Here is a 15,142-nt window from a genome sequence, read left to right on the forward strand (position 1 = left end):
GCAATACCTTTCCTCTACATCCAAAGATCTCCGTGATGCGGTCCGCAGAAGTTTGACGGCCCGACTTGTTTCCGAGAAGCAAGGGTCTCGTGGACATCGGCTTGGCGAGGGTCCTCCACTTTTCGCTGTCAATATGTCAAACTCATATCTAGCACCTTTGAAAATACCAGATAGTCTCGTCTTTGTACTGCGAGGCCCAAGATAAGTCGTACATCAAATTCAGGAACTGTATTTCCATAGCCCGTGCCTCACCATACCGTTCCGTTTCTCGCAGTTGAGCGTCTATTATCTCAGACATTAACTCGCTTTTGCTTGCCTTCTTCAAAACCGCTGTGCCTCTGCCTTATATCATCTAAAACATGTATGCTAAGCTCATTTGCAATCCTCCGCTTGGGCAAGCAACCATTGTAACACCTCACAGTCAATCTGTGAGTCTTTTCAAAAGCAGTTCTGCGTCCTGAGACTACATTGATTGACATAACTCAGGTCAAATTCACAGTTCTGATTGAAAGTTCTGCTTCGCCAGAAAAAACGTTGAATGTAGCTCTGTGGCATAATCACAATGATCCAAATAAATGGGAAAGTCTTGCTTTAAAAGAAATTAATAAGCCTGCAACTGTGGTATGAGAAGCCAGAATTGTTTCGGCAACTCCACTTAGTACTGACCAGCCTCAAAGCTAACCCTTCATTGTGGTCAAAATGAGAGCTTACAGCAACAATGGTTCACAGTGGATCTCCACGGACAGTCGAGACCGAAAACACCAGTGTCTTTTACTATAACATTTCGAGCAGGGGAAGACGAACCCTGGAAATGGGCCAATGATCACTTTTCCACCTCCGATGGCCAACTACTCTATCAAGCACTAGCTTTACAAGATCAAGACCTGACTGACTACGTAGACGGCCTCGGCCCTTATCTCGAAATTAATAAAGAGGCTAGTGAGACGCCGAATACGCTTTTATGGTCTGTCAATACTCCAGTTAATGCTGCATCTGGTGCTGTATCCGGTTACTCTGATAGTAAACTCGGCACTCCCATTGCAGTTTCAAGGTGGTTCTCCTTAGTGCGATTGTGGAGCCCATGGTTAGCTCCGCGGCAAGGGAAAGGCCAATTTCGGCCAGACAAGGATGCTGTGATGGCGGCATTCCTACGGGATGATGGCTCTCATATGGTTGTGCTTGCCGTTAGTGGTGTTGATGATGTGCTGACCGCTCTTCATCACGACGGACAAGGGGCCATTGTCATTAATTCACGCAATGATAGTGAGAAAGAAGGCACTGCTAAATTGATTGTTGCAGTTGCACAGACTTTTGAGGTAGCTAATGCGGCAGTCATGTACCATGCTCGGAAATTGGTCACAAAATATGAAGTAGGTTCTGGGGAGATCGAGGCTGAGATGAAAGCTATGTCTGACAATGGAATGAAACCTGCATGGTTAGAGAATTGGTATGACGGCCTAGCATATTGTACGTGGAATGGCCTGGGTCAGCATCTCACTGAGCAGAAAATATTTGATGCACTGGACTCGCTTGAAAATAATGAAATCAATGGTAAAATCCAAAATCCGCAAACAAAATCCCATGCTAATAGAACCAGTTACAAATCTCATCATAGATGATAACTGGCAGTCCTTAGTAAAAGCCCTATCATAGACTGACCATATTCGAATATTTGCTTATAGTCTACAGAACAATGAAGGTGCTAATCAATTTCAGCGAGGCTGGATTGAATTCGAAGCAAATAAGGAAGGCTTTCCTGGGGGTCTACAGCAGACAGTATCGGAGATCCGCAAGAAGCACAAGAATATTTCTCACATTGCCGTGTGGCATGCTCTGGTAAGTAACACACATATGTATCTCCACAGGTGCTAAGATCAGCCAGTTAGGGTACTGGGGAGGAATTGCCCCCGAAGGCAAGCTCGCCAAAAACTATAAAACGGTGTCTGTTCAGAAGAAAGATGGTGTTTCTGGAGGTAAAATGCTTGCAGTTGCCAAAGAAGACGTGCCACGATTCTACCAAGACTTCTACAGCTTCTTGAGCTCCGCAGGCATTGACTCCGTTAAGACGGATGCTCAATTCTTCCTCGACGAGCTTGAAAATGCAACTGATAGAAGAAACTTCATCCGTACCTACCAAGACGCTTGGATTATCAACAGCCTCCGCTATTTCTCAGCAAAAGCCATATCTTGCATGTCTCAGATCCCACAAATCCTCTTCCATTCCCAAATGCCGAGTAACAAGCCTCGCCTTCTTGTCCGCAACTCTGACGACTTCTTCCCCGAAGTTCCTGCCTCGCATCCTTGGCACATATTCTGCAACGCTTATAACTCCCTCTTTACGCAGCACCTTAACGTGCTACCAGACTGGGACATGTTCCAGACGTCACATCCATGGGCTTCTTTCCATGCCGCTGCGCGCTGTGTTTCCGGCGGCCCTATATACATTACCGATGTTCCGGGAAAGCACAATGTTGAGCTCATCCACCAGATGACGGCTAAGACCGCACGCGGAGACACCGTGATCTTACGCCCCCATACTGTCGGTAAGACCATTGAAGCATACACTGGGTATGATGAGCACGTCTTGCTGAAAATCGGTACGTATGTCGGCATGGCACGTACCGGGACCGGTATCCTAGGCATCTTCAACGTCTCCCAGCGCAGTCTCACAGAAATGATCCGGCTTGACCAATTTCCTGGCACGGAAGAAGGCACTTATATTATTCGCAGCCACAACACTGGCCAGGTTAGCGAGCCTGTGAATCGGAACGACCACTTCTCTTTTGTGCAGGTGGAAATACCAATCCAAGGGTGGGAGATCCTGTCTGCGTACCCGATGCGTACGTTCGAGCTTGAGCGCAAAGAACCTGCCGCAGGTCCCGCTTCCGTCAGTGTTTCGAACTTGGGTCTGTTGGGCAAAATGACCGGCGCCGCTGCCATAGTGAACATGGATATGTATATCGAAAAATCTTCGGGTAGACTGAGAGTTTGGACATCGCTGAAGGCACTTGGAATCTATGGTGAGCTCAAGCCTCCGTTCTTCCTTCTTTCCATTTTCTTGCCAATGCTGAATTATATGCTTAATCTGTGGTATTCAGGCCTTTACGTTTCAGATCTATCAGATCGTTCCTTAAAAGATGATTTCATGGCACTGCTCTTCGGACGACCCATCCCACTACACTGTGTCAAGATAAACGACCAACCGCCAAACGTGCTTGAGATTGATGTGGTGCGCGCTTGGAAGGAATCGGATTCAAAGGCTAGCTGGAGCAACGAGGTTGCAATTGAAATTGTTATACGCTAGGATGCCTCTCCACCTATCATTAAAAGGGTGTCAAAAAGTCTGGTTTTAGTCCTACAAGATACCCTACAGTTCCTTAATATGCTGATCTGAGAATCCCTATGCCACAAACCTGAAATACCTATTACTATTCGATAGATTTCCCATCCCACGACCCTGAGAAGCCGCTGAGTAGATGGCCTAAAAGCCAACATGCCATTCCACGAAGCGCCACGCTAGCCCAAATAAAAGCATCAAAATGTGCAACGAAAGTAATGTCTAAATCAGACTCTAAACCCCTATCCACTCTTTACCCATCTACCCGGATCCATTCACACCCACAAAAACCACCTTATACCTCTGATCAATCCAACCACAACCCCCCTAGCCAATCTCACTAGCACTACCACAAACCAAACCCACCACATAACCGCGAGCAAGACCCACTCGACTAACATCCACCCAATCCGCCTTACCCACCTCATCCGCCGCCTCCGCATCCGCATCATCGCATCAACCTTATCGGCAACCCCCTTCACAAGCAAGGGCGCCGTGCCCGCAACCTCGCTCGCAATCGCAAGCGCCTTATCCCCGCTCTCGCGCACGCGGGGGAACAGCTCGTCCTCGACCTTGACCCTCAGCACGCCGATGCGAGACTCCAGCGCGCCGCACGTCTGGCTGCGGAACCGCTCCGCCGCGTCCTGGAGCTGCTCGGCCGAGCGCTCGAGATCGCTGACCAGGATGCGGGCCGCGAGCACGTGCTCTTCTTTCTTGCTGACGGGATACAGCTTCGCGCCGGCGGTCCTGGCGGCGCGCCTGAGGAAGGCCGGGGGCGGGTTGCGCGTCGCGTGGGCGCGCCGGTCGATTTCGCGCGCTTTGATGCCCGAGCAGAGGAGCAGGGCGCGGATGCGTGCGATGTCTGCTTTCGTGATGGCGGTGGCCGAGGAGGTGGCGGGCCGGGAGGGAGAGGTCCTGTCGGTGATGCTCCAGTGGCGCTTTCCGTCTAGCTTGGGTCGGGAGGCAGAGCGGTGGGGGGAGGGCGACATGTTGGCTTTGGCGAGAGATGTGATGGGGAGGTTGCCGCGGCCGACTGTGCCGGGGCGTTCGAGAATCGCGTGGAGATGGGCGCGGGTTGTGGAGGGAGAGTGGTGCCGGGAGGATCTGGCTGAGTTTGAAAGGGAAGTTAAATCTATGCGAGGCGGTGCGAGGCGAGAGAAGCGTGGGGAGCGGGCGTTCTGGCGGGCGAGTGCCTGGCGGTAGATATGATGGTCTAGAATCTGAGAGTCAGTGACATTGGTGGGGTCGATGGCATCAGGCTGGTTTTGAGACGAGCTGGTGGACTGGGAGACGGCTGAAGAGCGGAAAGATGGTAGGTCCATATGGTAACGACCGAATTTCTTGGACTTTGCACTACCGGCTGTGGTAGAAGTCGCCGTGCGGGTGATGGCGTTTAGGCGAAGTTTGTCATTGGACATTTCGTTTCCATCATCACTTTCAGAGTCATCCAGATATTGCTGGCTAGATACTGAGGAGGTTTCTGAATCTTCAGTCGCTGGTTCTCGTCTGAAGATGAACTCCCCAACTCGCGAACCCTCATTCCGCACAATCTCGCCGAAGCGGCTACCTTTGAAGAAACGGGACACTGCAGATCCAGAATCCTTCGTATCCTTAGTATCTTTACGGGTTCTTCCCTCTGAGCTACCAACTAGACTACCGACACTATTATTTTTTTTGTGAGTAAGGAGATGTTTGACGGCGGTCGATTTAGTCTGCGCCCCATTCGCTTCTGCACCGTCGCCACTAGCATGTCGAGAACTTTTGTGTTTATGCTCATCTGTAGCAGATTCGTGTGGTTCGCTGCTGTGGCCTCGTACACTCCCCTCCGAGCGGAATATATCAAGTTTTGACTTCTTGGGCTTGCGTGTTACCGAGGGCCTGCGGCTATGCGGAGGTGATAGATCAACACCGATGCCTGGGACAAACTTAGTTATAACGGGAGTGTTGGGCCCAGTAGAGTCTAGATCTTCAAAAGAAGAACGAGGGTCCCTTATTGAGTCAGGAGAAAGAACGGTGTCGGTATGCCGCTTTGATAGACTGGATATTGCCTCATTGTGTCCAAGTTCATTCGTCTTCTGGTCAAGTTCATTCGTTTCTTCAACATGACCAGGAGCGACCATATCATTAGCCAAAAGAGGATGGCCATCTCCCCATTTATCAGGTGAACCTACACTTGGTGAGGTCATGTCGGCGTCTTTTGCTTCCTTTTCGAGCATTTCCTTCATCTGCCGTTCCAGCGGGCCTGTATTATCCTCGTTCGACGTGATCCGTTTTGATTTTCTCGATCTTCGGCTAGTAGAATGGTCTTCAGAATCTGACGTGTCTGCGTCGCTTCTGGAGTGTGTTCCCGACCCACGCCAGCCATGTCTTTTGACCCGCCCAATGCTGTCTCCACGAAGCTTGGGTATCAAGAGACGCCTTTTTCGCCCACGTTCGCTGACACCTTCACTTTCGTCCCCAGTTTGAGGATCTGATGAAGTTGCGGAAATGATAGGTTCAATCCAACTCTTCCTTCGTTTATCTGAGTACTCTTTGCTAGAGCGTGGCTGAAGATCAACCTGCTTCTTGGGAGGGAATATCTTATTTCCACGGCGATCCTCAATCACACTTTTGTGATCATCATGCTCCAGCCAATATGCATCTGCGAGGAGCTCCGCAGGAGAAAAGGCCCAGACCATTCTGGGCCTTGCTGGTTTGCTGGGGGCAGGCTCCTTTGCAGTGTTCTCTTCGCCGAAGCTCGGCAACATCGCCAAGTCTTGTTGACGGTAGTCAGGTTGGCGAGCATTCTTTTCTACCGTATCGACCCAATTTTTCACCTTCCCTACATCTTGAAACTCTTCTGTGTCGTATTCCAGAACTTCTCTATTCCGCGCCCTTGTTCGACGGTTGCGGATAAATTGCAATGGATTGTAGTTTCTACCGAGCTCATATCTATGGTTAGCGTAAGACAGCGTACGAGACAACTGTGCATTTGATGTGCCCGGGATGTTGGAGGTTGAGACGATGAAATTTCCAGGTGCAGATGCATCTGGCTTTAGTGGAGGGAGGAACTGTAGTAGGCGGAGATACTCCATGGAGAGCTCTATATAAGCCCGAGCCTTATCACGCCTCGCTAGTGTTGCATCAGAGAACGTGTATCCGTACGTATGCCCTTGTAAAGCCGAGGTAGGCCCTGATATGTTCCTTGGGGTAGAGGTAGAAGCGTGTCTCGAAGCGGACGGGGAGCTTCTGCCTGTACCTGGTGATGCATTCCTGAAAATTCGCCTTTGCTGTTGTAGGTGCTGTCGAAGACTGCCTCCAGCGCCATAATTTTGGTGACTTCCGGATGGAGGACCAACGGAGGTTACTCGCCTAGGGCTGGTAACTGGCTGTGCAAGGAGTTGTCCAGCGCTGATGTTTCTCCGCCGACTCTCACTGAGATTCAAGGCCATATGGACTATTTGACTGGGGTCTATCGCTCCTCTAGAAAATTTTTGGTCAGTCGCAGAGCTCGGCTTGACTACTTTCGCATGCTCTGTGGAGGATCCTCCGTCAGGTTTGCTCGATTTTGGAACATGATGACCCTCAGACTGCGCAGTATAGGTTCCCTGAGCACGTCCCTCCGGCGTGGATTCTCCAGCATCATAACTTGCGCTTTCGACTTCCCGTGAAAGTGGGGAACTCCCTGAAGACCCAGCTTTGTCCCGTCTCAGTTTCCCAACCGTCCCTGCATCTAGTGACCGCGAAGCACCGTGCGCCTTCCGCTTGCCTTTGTTATCTACATCTTCTTGTGGAATGTGATTTGGAGGCGTTCTCATGCCTGTTGCTGGAGGAAATGCGGAATCCAGTAAGAACCCTCCAGACTTCCTACTGCGATGCCTCCTATGCACAAAATCCTGCTCTTCTACTGACTCCCTCCCTAGAGGACTAGACGATTGTGCCGATGAAGAAGCTTGGTTGCCTCCATGGCGTATACTACCATCAGCGCGACTGCTACTACCAACTCGTGTAGGGCTTGAATGGAGGGGAGTATAGCTGCCCTCTCCATTGCTGGCATAAAGACTAGAGTATCTCGAATTAAGGGTATTTGAAGAGACCACAGAAGTCTCGGAGGAGAGGGAGGTTCGAGGTTCACTGGAGGGACCAGACATGATTTATGGCTGGAGGTATTGTTACCTCGGACGAGTACATAGAGGATCGTACAGGGGAGGCAGCATGGCTGCGCGAATTCCGAGGAAGCTGTGGTTGAAGACTTTAAGTCATGTTGTGTTTGTACTAGCACGATTGGAGCGAATTCAAGGTATTATGGAGGAGGTAGGAGATTCTTAACAAGCAGTTATGCGGTTGACGGCCAAGAGTGCGTTGATGGTTGACAGTTGACAGGTCCCCTGTCGGCGGTCGCACGTACGTATGCATGTGATGCGTCAACGGCTCTCGCTAGCGCCCGTTCCAGGCCTTCAATTGACTCGGCAGTTTCGTTAGCCACAATTTCTCCCTCCTTCACCTCTCCATCCGTGGCTTTAACTGTTCACCCACAGTCTGAATCCCCCCGAAATGAGCCTTCTTACCCTCTTCCGTCAGCACCGAAATCTTCCTCCCCTAGTAATCAAACACGACCTTAACCTCTCCATCTATGATCTCTAACCTACCCTTCGCCTCACACGTTGCGCAATCGACTTCCACCTGTCAACACGATAACATCCAAATGACAAAGCAGACACGTCCCGTCATGCTCCCCCACAAACTGCTTCTCCCTCAGAGCCTGCTCAACCACATCCCTTCCCAGCCGCCTCGCCTGCTCCACCGCCTCCTTCGGCAACGCCGACCCCGTCAGCCCGCACCATACACACGAAACTGATCCGCGACCTTCACACCCAGCGGAAAGAACATCTGATGCATAGCCGGCAGCCCGAAGCTCGCCCACTCGCTGCCCATGCCCCGCCGACCGCCATCAGTCCCGCAACGCGCTTCTTCTCGAACCGCGCCGCCACGCCCTCTTTCCGATGCCGCGCCATCACGCAGTCGACGAACGGCCCGAACGTCTTGTCCTGGAACAGCTTCACGGAGCCCGGGATGACGCGCGTGTAGATGGGGCAGCAGAGGATGATGGCGCCGGCGTCGAGGATAGGTCGAGGACGAAGGGGCGGTCGTCGATGATGGGGGCGTCATGGGCTGGGGCGTTGAAGGCGTCTTTGTCTTTGGGGAGGACGTGGCTCGCGTTGAGAGAGTGCTTTGGGACTGATACGTTAGGGATGCGGACGAGGCTGATCGTCGGGTCCGGCGGGGCGGCGGCGGCTTTGACGGCTTCGAGAGCAAGCTTGAGGAGCAGCTGTGTTGCCGTTTGTGGAGCCGCCGAAGAGACCCAGGATCTTCATTTCCTTGAAATAAGGAGCGGTTCTAGTAAAGATAAGAGAGGAGAATGAAGTATTGCTAGATGTGGTAAGTCAGGTAGGTTTCTGTTTTAATTCTCTCAGTCTTTTTAACTGGTAATGCTTCTTTCAAATCGGGATTGTGGAGCTCCCAATTCGGAATGTGGGGATTCAAACTCCATGGATCCAGCTTCATCCTGAACTTATACCTTCCTAATCACCCTTCTCGTTGATATCATGCGTTTCCTGAAGAGGACTGGCGCATCCTGCAGAGGTGAGTCAATTAGCTAGCGGCCTTCTCGGACATCGAATACACCGAGCACAATGAGATGATTTGAAATTGAATGTGAGAAATGGGTATGCGTTCAAAGGGATAAAGATAGGTGGTGGAATTAAAGTTATAATGTCCTCAGATGGGCTAGGCAGTCAATAACCTCAACGACTCAAAAAATACTGGACCAATTCTGGTATTGTGAACATTTTTTCATTGTTTGTCTGTCAAGTGATTCCAAGGTACCACTGGCTGTGGCCGTCTGGTCCTGTAATCTTCCAAAGTCTCAAAGCCTTGCTAGTCCTCCTCCACATTCATCATCATCCTCTAGCCTCATCATTTTAGCTGCTCTCAACACTAGGCTACTCGTCCTTCGATTTCTGCCTGGACCAGCCCAAAGAAAAAAACCACAGAAGCATCAAAGTAGTAAACACAGTAAACGAATGCGCAGAAAGCCGTAATTCAACTAGAGACATACATTAAATGATTGTAGTCACTAGTCACCTGACTCTCCCTACGCATGCGACTCCGTAGGCTGCGCACCCATCGCCCCGCCCGTCGTCCCTGACGCGTGCGCCGGCGGTTCCGGCGGCGGTGGGCTCCTGCTCGTCTCCGCGGGATCGCTAGTCGGCACCGCAGTGATGGGCTTCCTGGTAGTCGCAGGCAGCGGTGTCGGTATGGGCGAGATCACAGGGGCAAGGTATGCTGTGTCGCCGCCAAAGGAGGCAGCATGGACGGGGTCGTACGGGCCTTGCGCCTCGCCGTGCGGGTTAGAGAGCGTGTAGCTGCGCTGCAGCTCGTAGTTCTCGTCGTCCTCGGACGAAGAGTAGTCGTAGCCGTCGCCTTGCCTTCCGCGGTGTGCGGTCGGCTCTGAAAAGGGATTCGAGGCCGGGAGTGTGGAGGTGTAGGTTGAGATATTTGAAGACACGTTCGAGGGGCCACGCTGAGGCGCACTGTAAGCGGATGACGGACCGCCGCGGTAAGGGTCTTCTGCTCTTCGGCGCTGTGAAGCAGAAATCTGTTGCCGGAAGACGTTGCCGCTGTGTTCATCCCCCATATTCGGCGGTGCGGTGGGCGAGGAGTAGCTGGATGCTACGCCTCGTTCTTCGTCGGCGGGTTTGGGCATGGGCGCTTGCAAACGCTCGGTGCTGTCGGTGGCGCGAGTGACTTCAGGCGGTGCAACTGGCTCGCGGCCCCAGCTGCGGATAGGATAGGCACGACCTTTGCGCCACACCTCGGTGACGGGAGGGAAGTACTGTCGATATGAGCCCCATGCGACAAGGATACCGAGGAGACTCCCGAAGATGACATCGAAAGGGTGATGACGAGCATCCATAATACGGGAGCCGGCAATGAGAGCAGCACCAAGGGTGGGAACCATAATTATGAAAGTCTTCCAGACTTCGCCTTTGGAGTCGAGGACATGCATCTTGGCAGCAAGGTACAACGAGAGGTAGAAAAGGCCGCCGAAAGCAGCTGTATAAGAGTCAGCAATCGTGTATGATAAAATTTAGTTGGATTCAGAGTAGGAACTGACTACTACTATGACCCGACGGGAAGCTTCGGAATCCATCTTTGAGAATAGCATTGTCTTTTTGGGTGCATAGACCATGATCTGAAAGCCCAAAGGGTGGTGGATCCACTGAACCCGGTGGGGGTATACAACTAAGAGTCGTTAGTTATGCTCTGAAGTACCTATTGGTAGAGTAGCCTACCGAGCTATAAGATCAGGCCGTGGCTTTCCAATAGCATTTTTCAGTGCGCCTGTGAAGTCGTTAACCTAATACCTCCTAAAACCAACGCTCGTAGCATCATACCAGTGATTGTAAAGGACGCTGCAACCGCCAATAGCAGACCCAATATTCCGCAATTCAACTCCCACAGCCGATCCTTCAATCGGTATCTGCCTGACAACCGCCTCCTTCTCCCTGATGACATCGTTGTCGGTTGGTGTGAAAACAATCCATCAATTACTAGAGTGTATACGGCGATGATGGCGGCTGGGCAAATGACTGCAATGAGGACAAGCGCGGGCACCGAAACCCTCTCTTTAACGGCGTACGGGTAATGAAGGGTATAGTTTTGTAGCGAGAAGTGCTGGTGAAATGGCTCAACGGCATCGAGAGCGTAGAAAACGGCGATTAAGACTCTGAACAAGGTATGTTAGTTTGGATACGGTTAGGGAAGGAGATCGTGTGTCCGGTGGAGTGGGGGCCAGACGCACATAATTATCACGTAGTCGAGGATATATCTACTGTAGTTAGCGTGTTGTTCGACGGTCGTGGGTTGCGCTGCTGTGGATACATACGATAGAACAACCTTCTTGGGGAGCTTTTTCTTGGAGAAGGGAAGTTTCTGAGGTTGCCATGAATCCATCACTGCCCACCTAACAACTCACCGAAGTGAGCTGCTTCCACTATTACTTCAATTTGAAGGTCTATGTAAGGCGAAGATGATGGTATCTTCGTCGAGCTGGTGTTGAAAGCGTCAGCGGCTTAACTGTCGGGTGTTTCAGCGTTTGCCGCTCCGAGGACCGGGGATGGTCACGAAGACTGAACAAGATATTGAGATATCGAGGCTAGGGAAAGTTCTGTATGTATTCGTACATCAAACTTCTATCTCTCTGACAAAATCTTCATCAGCCCCGGATTTAGAAGAAGATGCTGCTGTCAGCGCGCGCATTCACAATTGGATCGTCGTGAGCGGCTAAGCCACGGCACACTTGCAACAGCTCTAAGAGTCTTGGCCGTGTGCCAGCTAGCCTTGGCCTGCGTCCAACTCGCCTGGTAAAGCCTGGCAGAGCTCAGATCGAAACAGCGCCACGACTCCCAGACTGGCGAGACCATCCTGGACAATGCAATTGCCCTTCCACCATCAGTCTCATTCGACTTCATGTGGATATGGGGTGCGTGGTGGTTGCGCGGTCTCGCGGCTCTTTAGCGTTGACCTCCCTTGCGGCCGATCAGTCGAAACGTGATTTCAGCTTACAATTCCGACGCCCATAATTCGTTGAAGTTAAAAGTTTCTATTTCGAGATACCGCCAGTCTTATTCTCTCCCTCACAATGGCTGGTCTCCCAGACATGGCCACGCATACCAACTTGCCTGCATACCGTCTATCACTCTGTCTATGTGCTGGTGTGGCATCTCTCGGCATCTTGTTACTCAGATCATTCACAAATTCCCTGAAGTCTGACCACCCAAAGATCATTCTATCCCCTAAAGATACAGTACTCCCAAACCTACCGCGAGAGGAAATAAAATCTCTGCCTTATCCTCCCGATGCTCTCCCGGGCGCCCGCGATGTCGACTCACCGTACGGGAGCACCAGAGTGTACGAGTGGGGTCCTGAGGATGGCAGGAAGGTACTTTTTGTCCATGGCATAAGCACTCCATGCATCGCCTTGGCAGGCATGGCACATAGGTTTGTGGACAAAGGATGCCGAGTCATGCTGTTCGGTGGGTTAATTTCTGACACGCCTCGTGTTCACTGCCAAGTGCCCGTCTAATCTCCTTGATGTCATACTGCGTGTCCATATTAATTTAAAACATACTTTGCGAGTAGAATTTTCAGGAGTATCTTGAACGTTTGGTATAGTCATTATGCATATGCGATTTTCCTGTCAATCATAGATGCGTGCAACCGGACTAAAATAATGAGTTCTTTGTCGCAACTTAGCAAAGCTTTCCAACGGGGGTATCTAAAAGTCCTTGGAAGCTTCGTTTTAAGGTTCTTGATCAAGAGCTGAGCGAGTTGCTGTACTGTATTTATTTTCTTTTATCCTCATTTATCTTTTGGCTTACCTGTCCCACTAATCTTACAATCGCCACTACTTCACTATATTATTCACTGGCCTCTTCTTCACACTTCCAAACCCTCCATAATTACTCACACTCTTTCCAGACCTCTACGGCCGAGGCTTCTCCTCATCCCCTTCTCCAACCGGTCCCAATTCCATCCAACATGACTCCCGCCTCTACACCACCCAAATCCTCCTCAGCATCACCTCCTCACCCCTCCACTGGTCCTCCTTCTCCCTAATCGGCTACTCCCTCGGCGGCGGCCTCGCCGCAGATTTCACATCCCACTTCCCGCGCCTCGTCTCGAGCCTAATCCTGCTCGCCCCCAGCGGCCTCATCCGCACCTCGCACACAACCCTCAAAAGCCGACTCCTCTACTCGCCCACCAGCCCGCTGCCCTCCCGCCTCGTCGAGCGCCTCGTCGCCGCCCGCCTGCACACCGGCCCACCCACCGCGCAGAGTGTCGAGCCCGAAGCCGCCACACCCGGCATCCTGAGCGCCGGGAAAGACAGGACGGGGACGCAAGCCGTGCATGCGTCCTCGCACACCCCGCTGCTGCCTGGCGCTCCGGCCAGCACTGTAGCTGCGGTCGTCGACTGGCAGCTCGCGCACCATGCGGGCTTTGTCCCCGCGTTCGTGTCTTCGATCCGCTATGCGCCGATCCGTGGGCAGCATGCGCGGTGGCGCGTCATTGGTGAGCGTCTGAGTGCGCAGAATGCCGCGCCTGGAGATACGGTGGTTGCGCGGGAGGGGCTGGAGCGGGGGAAAGTGCTTGTGCTGCTGGGGGTGCGTGATCAGGTTGTCGTGGCGGATGAGGTGGCGGCGGATGTGGAGGCGGTGCTGGGGAGTGGGAATGTGGATATTAGGGTGCTGGATGCGGGGCATGAGGTGCCGATTGAAAGGGTCGATGAGTGTGTGGGTGCTATCTGGGGGTTTTGGGGCTGTGCATGAAATAAGAGGGGTGAGACGCAGAAGCTAGGAGAAGTGAATATGTCTGGTGTGCATATAAATAGATGGAGGCGATAGACGGCTTTATACCTTTATGCAATATCTAGAGGTCTGGGCATGCTTGGTTTGGATTGAATCTCGCACCAAGGTAAGAGGTTAGATGATCACTAAATTCCATATTTACTTTAAATAGGTTTATTAGATTTTTAGGTATATTAGATTTATATATATTTTTCCTAACATGCGGAACGTTAATCCCCCAACGTAAATTTTGACCCGAGTTTATAAGTAATAAGCCAATCAATTTTAGAGCTTTATTATATAGACTTTAATTAATATATATAGAGATAAGGTTTTCCAGGGGGAGACCCCCTGGGACCCCCCTATATAGAGCCTTTGCTTAATTTAGAAGTAGTAATAAGATTAAGACGCCTTAGTTACTGCTAGGTAAGGATCTACTACAGTAACTAAGGCGCCCTACTTAAGCTGGGCTTAAGAATTATATTAGTTACAAATCTAGTATATATTTAGACTGTAGAGCTTTAATACAGAGCCCTTTACGTAGGATTTAATATAGTAGATTATAATTCCAATTTAAAGCTTTATATACTAAATATTTTTAATACCTAATAACTAAATCGCCATATAGCTAGAATTAAAGTAAGTCTACTACCCTAACTCGATTAAATACGCGTATAGAAAGAGATATAACTATATATAAAGACGTCTAATATAATTAAGTAACCACGTTATTACCTACCCAGTTTAGACGTACGACGATGTAATAGCTCGGCAATAATATAATAGCTTAGCGCCGAGTAATAGAAGGGGGGAAAAGGGGGAGGAGATTAGGGGTAGCTTAGCCACTATAAGAAGGTTATAATATTAGTATAGTATTAAACTTTAAAAATTATATCCCAAAAGCTTAATTAATAACCCCTATATAAATATTAATAACGTTTAATTATAGAGCTTTAAACCGGCAGATCTTTTAGGAATACCTATTATAAGTAACTCCAAGTGCAAAATCTAAAATATTTAGTAGTAGTATAAGTATAGGATAGGGGTACATATTTACGTTCCCAAATGTTATTATATAATGCAATTTTTAGGTAACGAAAACCGCCATTAATATTACTCGACTAACACCTACTAGAGGTTCCTCCGTCCTTTCTATCTCCTTTATTACCCGTCTCCTTATCTAATACTATCTATATTACCATATTAACCAACAAATCCCTTAGTAGAGACTAGGGAGGGGTATTAGAGCGCCTTTAGCTCTTATAAGGAAGAGGAAAAAAGAAGAGAGAAAGGTATAGAGGAGGGAGTATTTATAGATAGGAGGAAGCCTACGAATAGGAGATTAGGCAGCTATAATATAGACATTAACGTTACTTAACTAATACCTACCGGACGCCCCTTTGTCCTTCCTATCTCC

General features: G+C 50.3%; 4 protein-coding genes across 4 annotated transcripts; 2 read left to right on the top strand and 2 right to left on the bottom strand.

The window, feature by feature from the left end:
- Positions 1–359: 359 nt before the first annotated feature.
- K441DRAFT_533260 (glycoside hydrolase family 36 protein) lies at positions 360–3,304 on the top strand (the record flags this gene model as incomplete). Its single annotated transcript, XM_067642271.1, has 7 exons — positions 360–428; positions 487–621; positions 678–1,551; positions 1,598–1,635; positions 1,690–1,836; positions 1,883–3,020; positions 3,099–3,304. 7 exons carry the CDS (start codon positions 360–362, stop codon positions 3,302–3,304), a joined length of 2,607 nt encoding a protein of 868 aa, XP_067510376.1.
- K441DRAFT_650399 (uncharacterized protein) lies at positions 3,284–7,679 on the bottom strand. Its single transcript, XM_067647026.1, has one exon. It carries the CDS (start codon positions 7,465–7,467, stop codon positions 3,613–3,615), a length of 3,855 nt encoding a protein of 1,284 aa, XP_067510377.1. The 5' UTR covers positions 7,468–7,679; the 3' UTR covers positions 3,284–3,612.
- A 1,361-nt stretch (positions 7,680–9,040) lies between these two features.
- On the bottom strand, positions 9,041–11,821 carry K441DRAFT_691804 (PAP2-domain-containing protein). The gene is made up of 6 exons (XM_067652509.1): positions 11,261–11,821; positions 11,181–11,203; positions 10,774–11,105; positions 10,672–10,720; positions 10,494–10,621; positions 9,041–10,432 (listed from the first exon to the last, which is right to left on the bottom strand). Exons 1-6 carry the CDS (start codon positions 11,330–11,332, stop codon positions 9,471–9,473), a joined length of 1,566 nt encoding a protein of 521 aa, XP_067510378.1. The 5' UTR covers positions 11,333–11,821; the 3' UTR covers positions 9,041–9,470.
- A 208-nt stretch (positions 11,822–12,029) lies between these two features.
- Positions 12,030–13,864, top strand: K441DRAFT_599881 (alpha/beta-hydrolase). The gene is made up of 2 exons (XM_067645167.1): positions 12,030–12,414; positions 12,860–13,864. Exons 1-2 carry the CDS (start codon positions 12,039–12,041, stop codon positions 13,705–13,707), a joined length of 1,224 nt encoding a protein of 407 aa, XP_067510379.1. The 5' UTR covers positions 12,030–12,038; the 3' UTR covers positions 13,708–13,864.
- Positions 13,865–15,142: the final 1,278 nt, after the last annotated feature.

The sequence above is a fragment of the Cenococcum geophilum genome (genome assembly GCF_001692895.1).
Source record: "Cenococcum geophilum 1.58 unplaced genomic scaffold K441scaffold_1, whole genome shotgun sequence".
Taxonomy (NCBI): domain Eukaryota; kingdom Fungi; phylum Ascomycota; class Dothideomycetes; order Gloniales; family Gloniaceae; genus Cenococcum; species Cenococcum geophilum.

What these genes read in the sequence shown, in the direction of transcription:
- K441DRAFT_650399 (XM_067647026.1), bottom strand. Translation starts at nt 7,467, where the DNA reads ATGTCTGGTCCCTCCAGTGAACCTCGAACCTCCCTCTCCTCCGAGACT.
- K441DRAFT_691804 (XM_067652509.1), bottom strand. Translation starts at nt 11,332, where the DNA reads ATGGATTCATGGCAACCTCAGAAACTTCCCTTCTCCAAGAAAAAGCTC. An exon ending in CTCGACTACGTGATAATTAT is followed by an intron (nt 11,106 to 11,180) that starts GTGCGTCTGGCC and finishes TACCTTGTTCAG; the next exon opens with AGTCTTAATCGCCGTTTTCT. An exon ending in CGGCCTGATCTTATAGCTCG is followed by an intron (nt 10,622 to 10,671) that starts GTAGGCTACTCT and finishes AACGACTCTTAG; the next exon opens with TTGTATACCCCCACCGGGTT.
- K441DRAFT_599881 (XM_067645167.1), top strand. Translation starts at nt 12,039, where the DNA reads ATGGCCACGCATACCAACTTGCCTGCATACCGTCTATCACTCTGTCTA. An exon ending in ATGCCGAGTCATGCTGTTCG is followed by an intron (nt 12,415 to 12,859) that starts GTGGGTTAATTT and finishes CACTCTTTCCAG; the next exon opens with ACCTCTACGGCCGAGGCTTC.